General features: G+C 41.9%; 3 protein-coding genes across 3 annotated transcripts; 2 read left to right on the top strand and 1 right to left on the bottom strand.

Moving 5' to 3' along the window:
• The first annotated feature begins 2,206 nt into the window (after positions 1 to 2,206).
• Positions 2,207 to 6,668, top strand: aldh3b2 (aldehyde dehydrogenase 3 family, member B2). The gene is made up of 8 exons (XM_034540876.1): positions 2,207 to 2,270; positions 2,357 to 2,442; positions 2,886 to 2,967; positions 3,046 to 3,435; positions 3,517 to 3,683; positions 3,783 to 3,882; positions 3,972 to 4,107; positions 6,623 to 6,668. The coding sequence occupies exons 1-8, from the start codon at positions 2,207 to 2,209 to the stop codon at positions 6,666 to 6,668; spliced, it is 1,071 nt and encodes a 356-aa protein (XP_034396767.1).
• Positions 4,532 to 6,366, bottom strand: mmab (metabolism of cobalamin associated B). The gene is made up of 9 exons (XM_034540753.1): positions 6,177 to 6,366; positions 5,830 to 5,888; positions 5,635 to 5,728; positions 5,483 to 5,540; positions 5,318 to 5,390; positions 5,129 to 5,226; positions 4,974 to 5,038; positions 4,812 to 4,871; positions 4,532 to 4,727 (listed from the first exon to the last, which is right to left on the bottom strand). Exons 1-9 carry the CDS (start codon positions 6,278 to 6,280, stop codon positions 4,643 to 4,645), a joined length of 696 nt encoding a protein of 231 aa, XP_034396644.1. The 5' UTR covers positions 6,281 to 6,366; the 3' UTR covers positions 4,532 to 4,642.
• mvk (mevalonate kinase) lies at positions 6,472 to 14,623 on the top strand. Its single transcript, XM_034540751.1, has 10 exons — positions 6,472 to 6,825; positions 7,218 to 7,365; positions 7,814 to 7,958; positions 9,560 to 9,715; positions 10,633 to 10,736; positions 10,883 to 10,928; positions 11,073 to 11,163; positions 11,480 to 11,599; positions 11,771 to 11,924; positions 13,697 to 14,623. Exons 1-10 carry the CDS (start codon positions 6,748 to 6,750, stop codon positions 13,846 to 13,848), a joined length of 1,194 nt encoding a protein of 397 aa, XP_034396642.1. The 5' UTR covers positions 6,472 to 6,747; the 3' UTR covers positions 13,849 to 14,623.
• Positions 14,624 to 16,468: the final 1,845 nt, after the last annotated feature.

The raw sequence follows: 16,468 nt of genomic DNA, 5'->3' as shown, positions 1-16,468 counted from the left end.
TTAATTGTTGCATTTTGTTTACAGTTAGGAAAGCACGGTTTAAATTAAGCCTGACGTTTCCTTACACATTTGAGAATGATCCCAGTCACACAGTGAGACATTCAGCTTGTTCATTTAAGATACGTATCCACAGTCACTCGGTCATGTGAGCCGCCGCTTGAAATGTAATGCACCTCTTTTCATGGTGTTACGGTACGGAGGCTTGTACGGCCCAAAAGCACGGAGATAGACGCTTATTTAAGCTTTGAAAAGATGATATTCTTAATTTCCCAATATTTGAACTGTTATTAAAGCATATCTTTAAAAGGTTATATTCTATTTCCACTGGTTTGTTCACAAGGATACAAAAAAATGATGTTCATAATTCCCCAATATTTTTAATTTTTTTAAGCAGATCCTTAAACGTGTACATAAAAAAGACACTGGGTTGTTATTCAGGAGGACCTCTGCTATGTCGATGGTTATGTTCATGAGATTTGAGAAAATCAAAGGCAAAGTCAGCAAAAAAGAAATTATGATATTCATAATTTTCTTTTAAGCAGATCCTTAAACAAGTCTATATAAAAAAGACACTGGATTGTTATTCGGGAGGACCTCTGAAAACATTGCTTAAATAAGGGTCTATCTCCGTGCTTTTGGGCCGTACAAGCCTCCGTACCGTAACACCATGAATAGAGGTGCATTACATTTCAAGCGGCGGCTCACATGACCGCAGTCCACAGTCGGTGCATCCATAACTCAACATTAAATTATACTTCATTACAAACACCTGCTGAGTCTGGAACCCCACTGTGGAATGGATCATCTGCGCATGACTGAAGTGTATTGTTGACAGTCTGGTGATTGAGCGCAAACCCAGTTTGAAACATGAACTGGAGGCTGTGGGATTGAGAATGTGTCAGAACACCACACTGTTGGGTTTCCTCGATCCGCGCATGGCGGATTATAGTGTGAATGCGCTCGCCCGACTCCCACTCTCCATTGTGTCGGTCCCCGCAGCGCGTGACACCGTCATGAGAGCGGAGCGGTGCTGTTGGGAGCACGTTCACAACTCTCCACCCGCACTTGCAGAGCAGCCATGAGCGGCCCGCCCCGATGGTCCACAGCGCGGCGAAGGTAGTCACGTTAAACACACACTTTACTTTGAGTTTTTCTCACTTGGTCATGAGTGTCGATTCCGTCAATTGAGGCCCACTCGAGGCCCACGTGATGCCTTGAGTGGCTGGGTTCAAGACTATTAGTGCACCACCTGATTGGCTGGATTTGTTAGGAGGAATTTCATGATATTCCCTTCGTGGGGCTTCTACTTAGCTGCTGCATGGGCTCAATTGCACACTAACTCCATTCAGAAAAGGTCCAGCAGTGGAGAATTCAGTCTGGAATAGACATGAGTGGGAAAAAAAGGGTGTGCTATGCTTGTCAGAGGAATGGCCGGTTAACATGCAGAAGGTATGGTGATACACTTTGAGGGTGTGTTTAATTGCCCTGTTGTGTTAACAACGAGTGACTTGACTGTTGTTTCAGGACCAGGCTGGGGGAGCCCTGTCTGAAGACATACCCTCTTGAGTGTGTGGATCTGCTGAGGAGGGCGAGAGTCGCCTTTCAAGCGGGACGGACCATCAAGGAGGTCTTCAGACTGGCTCAGCTGGAGGCTGTGGTGCGGATGCTTGAGGAACACGAGTGTGACTTTGTGGATGCTCTTGGAAGGGACCTCCATAAGGTGAGGGGTGAAGCACTCCACTAGAGTCGTTGTGCCATCAAAAACGGGAGACAATGACAATTGACATAATGATCCAATTGGTAATATATTTATTTTTCTAACCAGCCAAGGTTTGAGACAGTAGTGTCAGAATTGATTCTGGTCAAGAATGAGGCACTTCATGCTATTAACAACCTTAAGAAGTGGATGCAGCCGCAGCACGTGGAAAGAAACCTGGTGAGTTTTCATAATATTATTGGGAATATTTGTAATTTTCACAATCTTTTTTGAGAGCATTATTTCTCGCTGACACAAAGAACACATTGTGCCGGCACCGCCAAAGCAGATTAAAACTTCAGTTGCCTTTCTGTAAGACCGAAGTGGGCTGATGTCTTTTTCTTTCTGTTGGTCAAACTGTGCACTGATAAACCTTCACTCTGATTGATGTAGTCCACCACGTTGGACGAGTGTCTTCTATTGAGTGAGCCTCTGGGGGTGGTGTTTATCATGGGGACCTGGTGCAGTCCAGTCCAAACGTGTCTGGTGCCGCTGGTAGGGGCCATCGCAGCAGGTGCAGAGACTTATTTAATCAATTTAATTCTAGTATTATTTGTCCACACAAAGGCTTACTGATTTATATTTTATAAATGTGTTTAGGAAACTGTGCAATCATCAGCCCCTGTGAGTGCACCGCTCACACAGCAGAGCTTCTTCATCGTCTCGTCCCCTCCTACTTGGACAATGTGAGTAATTACATCGCAGGAGGATGGGAAGTTTTCAATTTGAAAGTTCCAGCAGAACCTTTTTGTCATTAAGTCTTAAAAAAGGGCAACGTTTTGTATGTCTTTTAGCTCAAATAATGAGCGGTTGAGTAAATTCTTAGTATATCCCATGCCAATGGAGCCTAATGACTCATTTGTATGAATCCATTTTGAGAAGTAGGACGTTGGTCTGTGTGCTTTTAAAGAAGGCATTAGTTCACAGACTCAAGAGTGGTTTTAATGTGACACTTTAAAGAGGTAAGATATGGTCAAATCTGAGAGTGTCGAGAGAGACATCCAAGACCAACTCGAAATGTTACTTTCAAAATATGATTTTGAAGATGTAGGACTACTGTGTTAGCAGGAAGGACCTAAAATGCAACAGCAAAAATTGTATCAGATTTTAAATTCTTGTTTTCCTCAAGGAATGTTTCCATGGGATTCTGGCTGGCACGAATGACTTGCCTGAAGTTGTGGAACTTAAATTTGACCATGTCTTCTTTACAGGTAAAGCTACACTTAGCTATAAAATCATATTGGGATCATACATTGAATTACACATTAAGGATGTCTGTCAATCCCTAGGCAACAGGGAGGAGGGAAGCAAAATTGCTCAGGCTGCAGCCCGCACACTCACACCCGTCACCCTGATTTTGGGTGGCAAGAACCCATGTTATGTGGACCAACACTGTGACATCTCCACCACCGCACAGCGCATTGCTTGGGCACGTTTTCACAACGCTGGACAGAGTGTAGTGGCGCCTGACTACATCCTGTGCCACGTGGATGTCCAAGCACAGCTGATGCAGGCCCTGAAGTGCTGCTTAATGCAGTTCTACGGCGCTGATCCCAGAGAGTCTCGCAGTTATGGGCGCATGGTCAATCTAGAGATCTTCAACCGTACAAGAGACATGCTGTGGAGATCTGGCAAAGTGGCTGTGGGTGGCCAAGTGATAGAAGCAGATAAATATATCGGTATGCATACAAACTAAGCAAATGGTGTCATATGCATTTCATCTAATACTGTTGTTAACTTCTTTTTTTTTCTGTCTGAAGCCCCAACGATTTTGACAGGGGTATCAGAATCAGATCCCATCATGCAACAGGACATTTTTGGCCCAGTTCTTCCTGTTTTGACTGTAAACAATATGGAGGAAGCAATTGCCTTCATTAATAAGCAGGAGAAACCCCTCTGTGTGTATGCATATTCCAGCAACAGCAAGGTACATAACAGACTCAAGTTAAGACACAGCATTAATTGTGTGAGCCTATGTGCTGCCGATGTGTTTTCTGATCCATAATTGCCCTTTCTGACAATGCAGGTCATCTCGAGGCTAATGAGTGAGACATCTAGTGGAAGCTTCTGCTCCAACGACAGCATCCTGCAGAGTCTGATGGTGGCTCTGCCATTCGGTGGAGTTGGTAAGAAGGTGGCAGCAGAGTACACATTAGGCAAGATAGTTGTGGAACAATCGTGATATATCAACTCAACACTTTTTTTTTTCTAACAGGTTCCAGTGGAATGGGTTCCTACCACGGCCGCCACAGCTTTGATACGTTCTCTCACAGGAAATCATGCCTGCTAAGAGGCACCCGGTTTGAGTGTGTAACCTATCTGCGTTATCCACCCTACGAGGACCGCAATCTGTCTCTGATGACATGGGCCAGTACCCTGTCCCAGAAGAGCCAGGGCTGGTGCCAGATCCTGTGACTGTCAGATCCTGAGGGTGACAATGGAGCCATGTTGGAAGAAAGACGAGCGTACCTTAAGTCAACAGATGAGTAAAATTATTGTATTAAAAATACATGAACAAAAATGTACTGGGGTGCAGCCACATTCAACTGAGGGAGAGCAATATAATAGTGGTAGTTCAATCCCTGGGTGATGACAATTGTAATATTCTGCAGTATTTAAAGATCTCAGATGCTGTACGTCCAACTTTTTTCTGAATTACTACCTGTGCAAAACAAGGAGGTACATGTAATGGTTGAATTTGTCAGTGAAGTTTATTACTGATTTTATTGCCACATTATGCTAAGAAGAAAGTTGCATGAAAATAAAGAGAACACATTTTGGACCACATATTTATTGATATATTTACAATAAATGTGAAAATCTCTGCAAACCAAGCATCCCCAAAAACAAATTAAGTCCGTGTCTTATTCTTCATGTGGTATCTGGTCATTCGGCTCTGTTGTAGATTTTCTCCTCTTTGCCTTCTTTCGTTGCTGCATATCTGGCCGCGGTGAACAAGTAGTCGCTTAATCTGAGTAAAAATATTGGGTCATTTATTGAATGTGCAATAGAGACTTTTTTAAATCATTCATTTTTAAGCACTGGACTGACTGACCTGTTCAAAAACTTTGCAACATCTGGATCAGCCTCACCAGTTCGCACAATTGGAGCAACGCTGTCAGAAGGGCAAAGTTCGATCAGAACCTGCTGAGCCGCCAAAGCAAGACAAGGGGGCTCATTTGATGTCATTCAAAGCAAGGAGCATGCTGCTACTGACCTGCGTTCTGCTCTCCGACACACTGTCCGAGCCAAGTGCAAAGCTGCGCTGCCCTTCCCTCCTGACTGTTAAAACGCATTGCAAAAGTATCAGTGCAACAGGACAACCTGGACTCTCATTAGACCTGTATCTCACACATGCACAAATGGGCTTACAGGTAAAATAAAGTTGGTCAGTGGAGGGAGTTCTTCTGTGAATTTATCAATCCAGTTTTCCAGGTCTGCAATTGGCTGTGCAGTAAATGTAGTTTTCTCTTACATAAGAAGAAATACAAATAAACCAATGAGATCTTCAAGCGGACAAGGCAATATTGTACTGCATTAGAAAAGCCAGCAAGTGCATACTTATGTGACTTTCTCTTGCAGTTGATCGAGGAGTGGCTATATTGGAGCCCACATCTTGTAAAATGCACTGTATCTGCAATGAAAAAATACTGTCAGAAATATTATATCTGGCTCATGTACAATGTGCAGCAAAGGAAGTTAGTAAATGCAACATGAAAACCAAACCTTGTCCAGCTGATATGTGAACGTATGACCTTTGTCCAGGCAAAATTCTCTGGCCAAGCTGTAATGTCCAATCAACACGTTCACTTCAGGTCAGGTGGATAATAGAACAAGTTCTGAAGTCAACTGTGACAGGTGAAAAGTAGAAATGTTACCCTATCGCTGATGACAGCTCATCTGTATTTCCTAAGGCTTCAAAAATATGATCTTCTTTTGGTCTCCTCTCTCCTGTAAATGTGCTCGAGAAACCTTTTGGGGGACACCAGGAATATGAGTCACACTTTGTAAGAACGTTGCACGATAACAGTGCTGTAACATGTATCGTTTTCCTAGTTAAGATCAAATACAACCTTTGTCTCCAGTTTTGGTGTATATTTTAGGTACCCTGTTGTCTCCTTCAGTGGCATAACTGTAGGGCAAAGGGAAGACAGGAAGTTACAAGAGAGGGATTTAGATGGCAATACTTTTGACACAAGATAACAATCATGCACATACTCAATATAACGCTGCATTTTTTGTGTTTCACTGGGTTTTAAAGTTTCAGTTATTTAAACAATACTCCAGCTGTGCTAAACTTGCGTGTATTTTAAAGAGAATCCCTGGGTAGCAGCTGCGTAACGTTAGCTGTTACATGAACAGCTACAACGTGAGGGAGTGTGCACGCCTCCTTTGAACAAGAACAGACACGTATAACTACCTTCTGCCTGGATACAACGTGTCTGTTGTCCGATGCTCGTTCATGAGCCTGCCTGTCCTGACAACACAACGGAAGTAAGCAGGTTTGATCATAAACGAAGCCATGTTAAAGCTAAAGGACAGCTGCTAAAGGTGAACGATCGTTGGAAATGTCTCTTGTCCCTCCGTAGTATCCGTTGTTTATGGGCGTTTCATTTTAATCGCACGATTGGTTGACTGCCCATGTGGTCTCAGAGCGCTGGTCGCTGATTGGACAAAATAATACTAGATGTGGCGCCGATTGGTTAATGAAGATCGGACACATGTTCGTCCCTCCTCCCGTATGTCAGCCGTGTTGTTTAACATGTTTCCATCCCGCTGCGTTGAGGAGTCTCAGTCCGTCAGATCTTTGACCAAACCTGCTGTTAAATCCTCTATCTTCATGGAAGTCGTAGAGCCGTCGGGCAGCGCTGTCAACCGCTTGCTGCTGCTTCAGAGGATTAACATGTGCTAAACGTGCTAAGCTCGCTAATAATAACACTGTCAGAGACAAGTTTTGGACAGATCGTTGCACTCTGGAAACTGTTACAGAAATGCAAGTCAAGGACGTCTTCGTGTCTGCTCCAGGGAAGGCGATCCTCCACGGAGAGCATGCGGTTGTGCACGGAAAGGTAACCCGAAAGAGCACTTAAGAGCTGATATGATACCAAGTGAATGATATCTAAAAGTGAAGCTGGGTAGTGTTACGTCAGTCGGAGCAAAAAGGATACGAAACCCATAAAGGACAAACCCTTTGCACGCCTAGACAGTTTTCTACAAATTAAACGTGTAATTAATTCTGTTTTTAAATGCAATTATCATACTCTCATATAGTGTCATTTAAGTAACTTGCATCTCTGCAAATTATGTTCCCACTTACGGTAAATAAATGGAAATCAATAATAACCTAAACAAAAAAAAGAAGAAGCTATATTATGCCTTGGAACATTATTTGAACTAATGAACACTGAATGGGCTAAACGTCTGACCATTTAATCACAATTTGTTCTCTGCTCCATCACAGGTGGCTCTTGCTGTGAGTTTGAACCTGAGAACATATTTATGGTTGAAAGGCACCACTACTGGCAATGTTTGCATCAACCTCCCAAATATCGACACATTCCTCTGCTGGGACCTCTCTGAACTGAAGCCGCTTATTCCTTATTCATGTGGTAAGGGGGTAGTAGCGCAGCACTGGGGATCATTAACACATTACACTGTCATTTTTAGTGTTGGATCTGCATCATGCTTCTCATAGTCCAGCACACACTGTGACATTTCAGTTTGGAGACTTTTTTCCAATGTCTATAAAACGTTTTTTATTAATGACCATTTAACTCCAATCACAACTAATCATCATATAAGTAAATAATATATAAATAATGTATATTTAGGTTATATTTCAGCAATAAACTCCATCTTCTGCATATTGTCTCTGGACTTTGTTATTGTATTAGTCATTGGACATACCATTAACTGGGACAACTTAGGTTAATACATTTTGCAGTATTTTTCATACATACATATATGCGTCTTTTCCATACAGATCAAAGTGTGCGTTGTTGTGATATTATTCTAGTGATTCTGATAATTGCTGTGTCTTGTAACTCATGTTAACAGGTAAGAGGGAGGAGGTGAAACGTCTGGATGCGGACCTTGTGAGGAGACTGCATGAATTTCTTGGTGTCACCAATGGAAACTTGGATACTTGCAACATGGCCACCATAGCCTTCCTTTACATCTACCTCTCAGTATTTGGATCAGGGTGAGATAGTTCTTCCCATAATTTGTTCACTTTATTATTATGGCTAATGGACTTTGAGGGCCACAAAAATCACATTACACCGTACAGATATTTTAGATACTAGAGAAAACCAGAGACCAGGCCCAGCAAATGTTATTCAGTTGCAGAGCTGTAGCACCAGTTGTTTCAAGCTAACCTAGGGCACCTTTTATAAGAAAGATAACAGCAGGAACACTTAGAAAATGTAGATGTACACATGTCCATGTGCTCCATCTACAGGCATTGGAAAGCAATAGTGTCTGAGCACATCTGACTCCACAGATGTAGCACTGTAGCCTCCTGCAGGCAATGACTGTTGCAGCTGCATCTCTTTGTGTTGGGTGTAAAATATAGCATTTCTCTTTGGCTGAGCATTTTCTGATGAATGCTGGGAAGTGTGCACTCTGCTCGTTTCATCACAAGTCCTCTGCTTTTCAGAATTGTCTTCCTGTGTGTTGGTGAGAGGAGGGGGAGGGGAGTCCTTACAAGATTTGAGACTCACTTGTTCGATGGTTAAGTCCTAGAATAATTATGTCTAATTTCCTAATTATTTTTATTTGAGCTAAGAGGTAGCACACATGTGAAATGTAAAACTTCAACATTTCACTTTAAAAAAACAGCTGGAAGAAATACAAATGCAGCAACTGTAACACACACTGCCTGTGTTACTTTCTGTGGCCATCGCTGACACAAGCAAAGTGTTTACATCATTTTGTAACGTCAAAACACTTCGACCTGACACATCTGAATTTGTGAGTTTGTTTGTGAGCTACAAGCAGTTCAAATTAAACTAGGCTGATTCATGCCATGTATCACAGGTAGCATGGTAGACTGTCATTTGTACTTCAATGTATCCTGGTTGGGCTAATTTGATTAACACATGTTGTGACTACAGCACATGCTTACAAAGATTGAATCGTTCAGGTCTAAATTCTCTAAATTAAAGAAATGGAAATAATTCAATCCCTTTTGAAAATGTATTCACTATTTATGTAGATGAGTTGAGTTTGATTTTTCCCTGCATCAGAAAAATTCCCTCCACCTCGAAATAAAATGAGTAAATTGAGACAGACAGAGAAGCAGGATGTTAGTTTTGCACCTGCGAGCACGGAAAATGCTCAAGAACATTAGAGCTGCGGGTAGTTGAGAGGTTTAATCGGTGCTGACACGGTGCGGCCGTGTCTGAAAGAGGGTTCTGACTGGATGGCCACTAATGAGAGTCTGGCACTCGGCCACACTGCCGCCTTTAACAAGTCTGGATGGGTTTTTACTTCGAAGGAAGAGCCGGACAATTAGTTTAGACTATTCTCCTGTCTGCCCAAAAGCAGCTTCCCCGACAGACATTGACGTCAACATCAAGCTAGTTTCTGTTGCATGACCTTCTGTGTGTGGATTACTTAACATTAAACACTTTTTATAGTTATGTGCATACTGTAACTGTACCAGTAATCTATTATTATAATAATAAGTAAAGTCAAGAACGGGAATGATACTTATTTACTTAATTATTAAGTAAGTCATAGATCCAGCATTTAGGTGTTCATATACAAACATGGACTCAGTTTGCATGTCTCTGTCCTCAGTGAGCTGCCCAGCTTGACGCTGACTGTGTGGTCTGAGCTGCCTACTGGAGCAGGACTGGGGTCAAGTGCTGCCTACTCTGTGTGCCTAAGTGCAGCTCTGCTCTGTGCAAGTGGAACCATCCCCGCTCCTCTCAAAGAGTGGGATCACACTGCCAGGTAAGGACATTATATTAGGGATTGTCTCTTTTTAGAAGCTCTGTATGCAGTTTACGTAGAGATGTAATTCTTAGGTCGGAGGATTTTTCTTCTCACATGTCTCATACTGTGCAAACATACAGTCTCACTAATGGTTATTATTTTTAAGTTTATAGAGAATAAAAAAGACAACATTAATCTTCTCAAATCAAATAAACTGAGACATGTTTGAGATCAACACTACAACATGAATGTCTGTGCAGTACATTGCAATCCAAAACAGTGGCCTGCAATGTTAAAAATACATTTTTGAGGAGTTTATGATGTTACAATTTTAATGAATGTGTCAACTCTCTTTCTTAAATTTTATTTTTATTGAACTAGATTAGTGTTGTGACTGGATAATTATACCTCAGAAAGCAGCACAAACAAACTTAAAGAGTTTGTCCGATTACAGCACTTTCTCTGTCCTTAATTTGAACATGACATATATTGGTGACCTGAAATCATTTTTATTGATTTCAAGTACATGCACTCAAGCTGCCCACACAAATGCTCTTTAAGAAGATCTGTATTAACCGTATTAAAGTCCTGACAGCTTTTGTATGTAAACTATTGTAATTTCTAAGTCCAGTTTGTGGTGTTTTCATTCTTTATTATTGAGCCCAGGCTGTGTAAGGCAGTAATGGTGGAGGGCACAACACATTGTAGATGTCTATATTTGCAAGCAAATGGGAGGAGGGTGAAGAGTAGGTAGAGAGGGTGTTCTCTGTGAAACTGCCTCATGTTTGAGAGACATTCCTCACAAGCAGCTTCTGTATAATCATTCATTGAACATCTATACCTGTTTGTTTTGTAGATGAATATGTAGTTGGAGCTTAGGTCTGTGAGGGTCTGTTGGGATACTAGGTTCTCCTTTAATTTACAAATAATTGCAGGTGGTGTCAGGAGGACCTAGAGCGGATCAACAGCTGGGCTTTCCAAGGGGAGATGATCATCCATGGTAATCCTTCTGGAGTAGACAACGCTGTAGGAACATGGGGTGAGGTCCGATGCTATCTGTGCTGTACATATGGCTTCATACGTCCTGTTGTCTCCGTGGACTCAGAGCGCTCTTCAATGGAGCCGCCACTGTTCATCATCATTTGATGATTATCGAGTTAATGATTTTGATTTCCCTGTATGAAGGTGGCATGCTGAGATTCTTGGCCGGGAAGATAATACCGCTGAGCAGGTAATTACACTGATTAGCATTTTTAATTTTTATTTAATTTTAAAAGAGTTCACAGTGAATTAATCAACTTCTTAGTGTATTCCTAACAGAAAACAAATATTGTTTGAGTGACGTGAATGCAGATGTGTCTGCTTTACTTCGCAGGGTGCCGTTATTAAGAATCCTCCTCACTAACACCAAAGTACCGCGTAGCACCAAGGTACTTGTTGCCAGGGTGAAGGACAAGATTAACAAGGTACTAAATGGTTTCTTCCTCCCCCGTGTGTTACTTTCAGACTCTGTAATTAATATAATAGGTGGTGCTTTTGCATGGCAGATACTCCAGAGCCTGGCGTTGAGTGCCTTCATAAAATATTGAAATTAAACTTTTAGCCGGCGCCCCTGTGTGCTGTTGCCTTGGCCTCAGACATAGATCAGTCTGTCCTTTTAACAATCTGTATCTGTACAAAGCTGTTCTTTTAAAAGGCCGCAGTGATGACTTTGCATAGAGATGCTGTGCGCAGGTGATGTTGGAGATGTGCATTTGCTATGTTTGTTTTCATCCCCTGTAGTTTCCCTCCATCATGAACCCGGTGCTTGACTCAGTTGATGCCATTTCCTGCAATTGTGAGAGAGTCCTCTCAGAAATGACCTGTGAGCCCATCACTGGAGAGCACTACAATATTCTAGAGGTACAACATATGAATAGATTGGATAAAGCATCTTGCATCTGAAACAAGTCATTGAGACGTTACGTCAGCAAAATGTAATTGTCGTACTACAACTGATCAAAAAAATCCACGTGACTAATTCTCTGCCAATATTAACATGTATTTACAACAGCTGTGTGGTATAATTTACAGGAGCTCATTGACATGAACCAGCACCATCTGAATGTGATGGGTGTGGGGCACCCTTCACTGGACACACTGTGCCGGGTCACATTGACCAAAGGGCTCCATAGCAAGCTAACCGGCGCAGGGGGAGGAGGCTGCGGCATCACCCTTCTGAGACCAGGTACTGTTTGGCTCTCTGTCACAAAAGAGCACTTTTAAATGTTTGGAGAAGAACGTTAAAGAACTGAAGTAAAAAAGGTGGCACATCGTAAAGCAAATCAGGTCTGTAGAGCTTTACATTTAGCTAAAATATATTTGGGGATGCCTTTCGGCCTTCTCCCGAGCAATAGTATTAACACGTGAATATTTTTAAGGGAGTGGATTACACAATTCAAACATAATACTTTTCAACATGCAACTAGCAACACACAAAGAACAATAGGCCGTCTAAACTTCTTATCTTCTGCTGACTTTGTCAAAATCAAATTAAAGTGTGAACAGATTAGAGTTATAGGGCACCTTTCAAAGGTGATTGATGCTGCCCTTCAACGTGCCAAAATAAATGAAAAAGAAGATTTGCTGCATGAAACAAAATGAACCACGGGCATGATTTGTCAAACACTGCTCTGCAGAAATTAGAAACATCCTCAGGAAACATGGACACATCCTGTGTGCTTCAGGAGATCACCAAACGGCCTCCTCCATTCTCTTGTGGAAGGTCTGACTCTAGACGTGGACATCGTGCACGATGTAATATAAAAGTGTAAGAGCTGCAAACACTTCATGTTTTCTATTGACCAGTTTATCAACTGCAACTCTACACATGTGTCTCTATGTTGACCTGCTTTTCTTATTATAAGGCTTATATAGGACAAACTAAAAGAGCTCTTCAAGTAGGTATTTCTAAGCATAAAACACCTTCACATGGAGGCAAACCATGGCCCACCTTCCTCTCTGCGGTTGACTGGCCATGAAAAATGTAATCTTATTAGAGGAAGAGATATACTATTCTATGGTCCCCACAGGCTGTATTAATCATTTTATTTTGAAACATTTAATGAATAATACAACAGTTGTTTTTGTTATCCTGTTGTCTAAACTAGTTTGTATTTTGTTAGTTACTCAGCCTTTGCTTTAAAATGAAGATCTCATTTGGTCGAGGCCTTTCTGCATCCTCCGATGGATTTGCCCTGTAATGGATTTGAGTTTTTAAGGGAAGTTTGATGAGCCAAACTGTCGGACTCCTGCTGACAACAAACGTTCTGTCTTCCTCAAACGCTCCCTCGCTCTTCCTCTCTGAAACAACAACTTGAGTGGCAGGAAATGATGAGAATGCTGCACAAGAGCGGCCCTTTGTGTGCGGGTACTGCTGTGGAATTGGTTAAAAGGAAACTATATCATCCTCTCTCTGACAAAACAAACAAGCAAAGAACCTGCGAGTTCAGTCGTTGTTTATGCCGGCAGCCTGCATCTATATGCATGTAAATTCCTCTAAATATATTTTCAAATGCTCTTTTATTTGTTTTCTCAGCAAGTTATTTTCAAATAGATCGTCTGGTTTCCGTCTTCTCTAATGTTCTCAGTCAGTGGAAAGCACCACGTTAAGTTCTTGTTGCGGTAGAGCTGCTCTTGCATCTAAAGCTTTGGATTTGAGGGAGACGTGTGGTTAGCATTCACCATTTCATTTGCATCAGACAGCGGGCGTTTGGTGGGATCACACAATTCAGCGTCTTACTTTGTCTACATCTGCAAGGTCATTGACTTTATTGAAGAGGTTTTGTCGTCCTTTTGCTGCTGGTGACAGGTCCATCCCTGAAAGCCCGTTTCGTCACGGACATCAAACAACATCTGTCTCGTTAACTTGTAATCCATTTATCTTTTAATGTATAACTGTAGCCCACAGTGGCATAACTTGTTTTGACATGACTTTATTATGACTTGTTTGTTTTGTAGAAACGGACTCCTCTGTTGTCCAGACCACAATGCAGGACTTGAAAGACTGCGGCTTTGACTGCTGGGAAACGAGCATTGGCACGCCGGGTGTCCAGCAGCACTCTGCACTCTCGGTTAAAGAGGAAGTTCTGGAGATTTTAAACCGCTACTGAGGCTGAACAAGAGGACCCTTTGTCTTCTTACCTCAAGACCTGAGAGCGATGCTCAACTAACGAAGTGCGACGAGTGCACCGAGTGGAGCTGCACAGAACTTCATGGATTTTCCCAACAATCAAATCTTTTTTTAAACTAACAACAAAGCAACTGTGTCTCTAACAAATTACTGATATTCATTTTGAAATGTGGGGAAATGATTGCTCAAGGGCACAGTTATATGTATTGAGCGCTTTGTCCACTAGATGGCATCGGAGTTGCACAACTGCTTTTTATGGGAACATTTTTATGGTAAGAGGCTCTGATAAATTGATTAATATATATGTGAAGCACTGGCAGAATTAATTTATATCTTCATTCAAATGTTAAATGCAAGGGAGCCAACACATGTTAATGGATCAGAAGACTGTCAGTCATCAACTGCTCACCGTCAGCATTGTAACATGCAATGTTGTAACATAATCGCTAGAGTGAAGGTGGTTATTTGACAGAAAATGATTGATAAATGTAATTGTTTTTGCTTCTTTAACAAAATCCAATGTTTATTATTCAGATTTCTACAAAGAGGTTTATCAAAGTATCTGTGCGTTGATATTTCTTTGCATCATATTCAATGTTGGTGAGACCAGGAAATGATGGAAATGGCATAAATATACATTCTGATGAGTTATTATAAATACAGTTGTATGCTGCTTTGAATCAACATTCAACCTATTGTGTTATTTTGATTTACCGTGAACATAAAAGCAAATACAAAATAATGCTGAAACCAAATACTTTTCTGTCCATTTATTTAACTTCTCTCGAAGAATTGTATGAATCATCTTTTAGGGTATGGTAATTTTTAAAAAGTCAAAATACTGCATGCCAAGCGCTGTTTGTTTCGGCAGTTAAAGCCCAACTAGCTGTTTTGTTTTGCTAATGGAGGATGGGGAGAAGGGGACAGCAGGAGTGTGTGGCCTCTCTGGAGCCTCTGGATTAGTGCCACTAAAATGTGAATCAACAACCAGCGTCCTTCTGTGAGTCACACATTTGTGCTGACACATATGCACACACACACACACACACACACACACACACACACACACACACACACACACACACACACCAGCTTTCCCAAATTCTCCTCCACCTAATTGCTCATCCTCCTAAGCATTACGAAATACACTGCAAATGCCGCAGATGCAGAAGAAGGATCTGTTTTGAATATCCCTGATTTAGGGAAAAGGTCATAGTGGGATTCAGTTGAGTTGAATATCCATTTCATTTTCTATTTTTTAAATGTCATGAAGATTGAGTAGTACGAATCTGGCAGTGTATGCGAGTACACAACATGTGTACCCCCTCCCTCCTTTTCCGCCTGGCGCCCCCTCTGTCCTCTTGAATTGTGTCATCTTTATGTCGGGGCAGCCCCCCGTCAGTGCGCCGCACAGTTGCCCCTAACCCCTGCTGGAATTTAATTACCACTGCGCTTTTCAATTGAAATGGCATTGACGAGGGGGGACAAGAGGGAGACAACAGAGCCCGTTTCATTCTCTCTCACTCCTTATACCCCTGCAAGGCACAGATGGTATTTTTTTTTTTTTATCAATGTCAGCGCCTGCTTCTTTCTGCTCTGATGAATAGAATCTAAAGAGGCCCTGAGATTATTTCAGATAACAGAGGGAGTGAGGAAAGAGGTCAAGGATAGAGAGAGAATGTCAGAATGAGAGAGATGCCGTCCGATCTTTTAACATTTAACGTTTAGGGAGTTTTGTCTGGATGGATCAATGTGGCAGAATCGAGGATGTATAATTCATTCTGTCCAAGCTGGAGGAATGAAATGTTAAATGTGAATTTGCTGAATGGTCATGCTCAGTGTGGCATATTCCCTCTGGTCCCTCAGTCGACTGGTGAAATGCTTGTCAGGAACCATTAAGTTTGAACACAGAATTAGACCTGACTGACAATATATCATGTTGCTGTTGGCTCCTGGTTTTACTAAAAGGGATTCAGTGTATGACTTCCCAGAGTGAGCATTTGCATTAACATACCGAGGCCTATGGATCACAGTATGTTGTCTGTTCTCGTATTGAAAAATGACGTGTGTGTATATTAATATATATGTCAGGGATGTGCATTTGGCCGCAGCAGGAAAGATTTGTGTCACCAGTGTCCCAGCTTTTCTATCCACTCACTGACTGAGGCAACATCAACACCGTGAGCTCCTTTCAGTGATGACGGGCTGTATGATCCTCCGGGGTGTGTTTGCCCTTTTGGTAAGTGGGTGGTGGCAGACGGTGTTAGGTGCCGGGGTTCAATTAAGACAGCCGGGTACAAGAATGCTGCCAGAGGATTTAGTTTTAGGGAGGAACAGTGAATTGTTCCTTTAGTCCCAAGTTTTCCCTGAAATAGGCAGTTGGGATACGAGTTTCAGCATCAATGAACCTCAAATCATTAGCATCATTAGTTGCATATGTTTACCAAAGGGATCCAGTAAATAATATATACACCACAAAAACAAGACTATAACCAAACTAGCAAACTGAATATTTCAATGCTTCAAAATGGCAACGTTAACATCCTGAGCCTGGTGGCTAATCAAAGCCAGCAGGCTCCGAGAGTAAGATAACTTCACTG

The sequence above is a fragment of the Cyclopterus lumpus genome, chromosome 9 (assembly GCF_009769545.1).
Source record: "Cyclopterus lumpus isolate fCycLum1 chromosome 9, fCycLum1.pri, whole genome shotgun sequence".
Lineage (NCBI taxonomy): Eukaryota > Metazoa > Chordata > Actinopteri > Perciformes > Cyclopteridae > Cyclopterus > Cyclopterus lumpus.
This window is presented reverse-complemented; position numbering and strand designations above follow the sequence as displayed.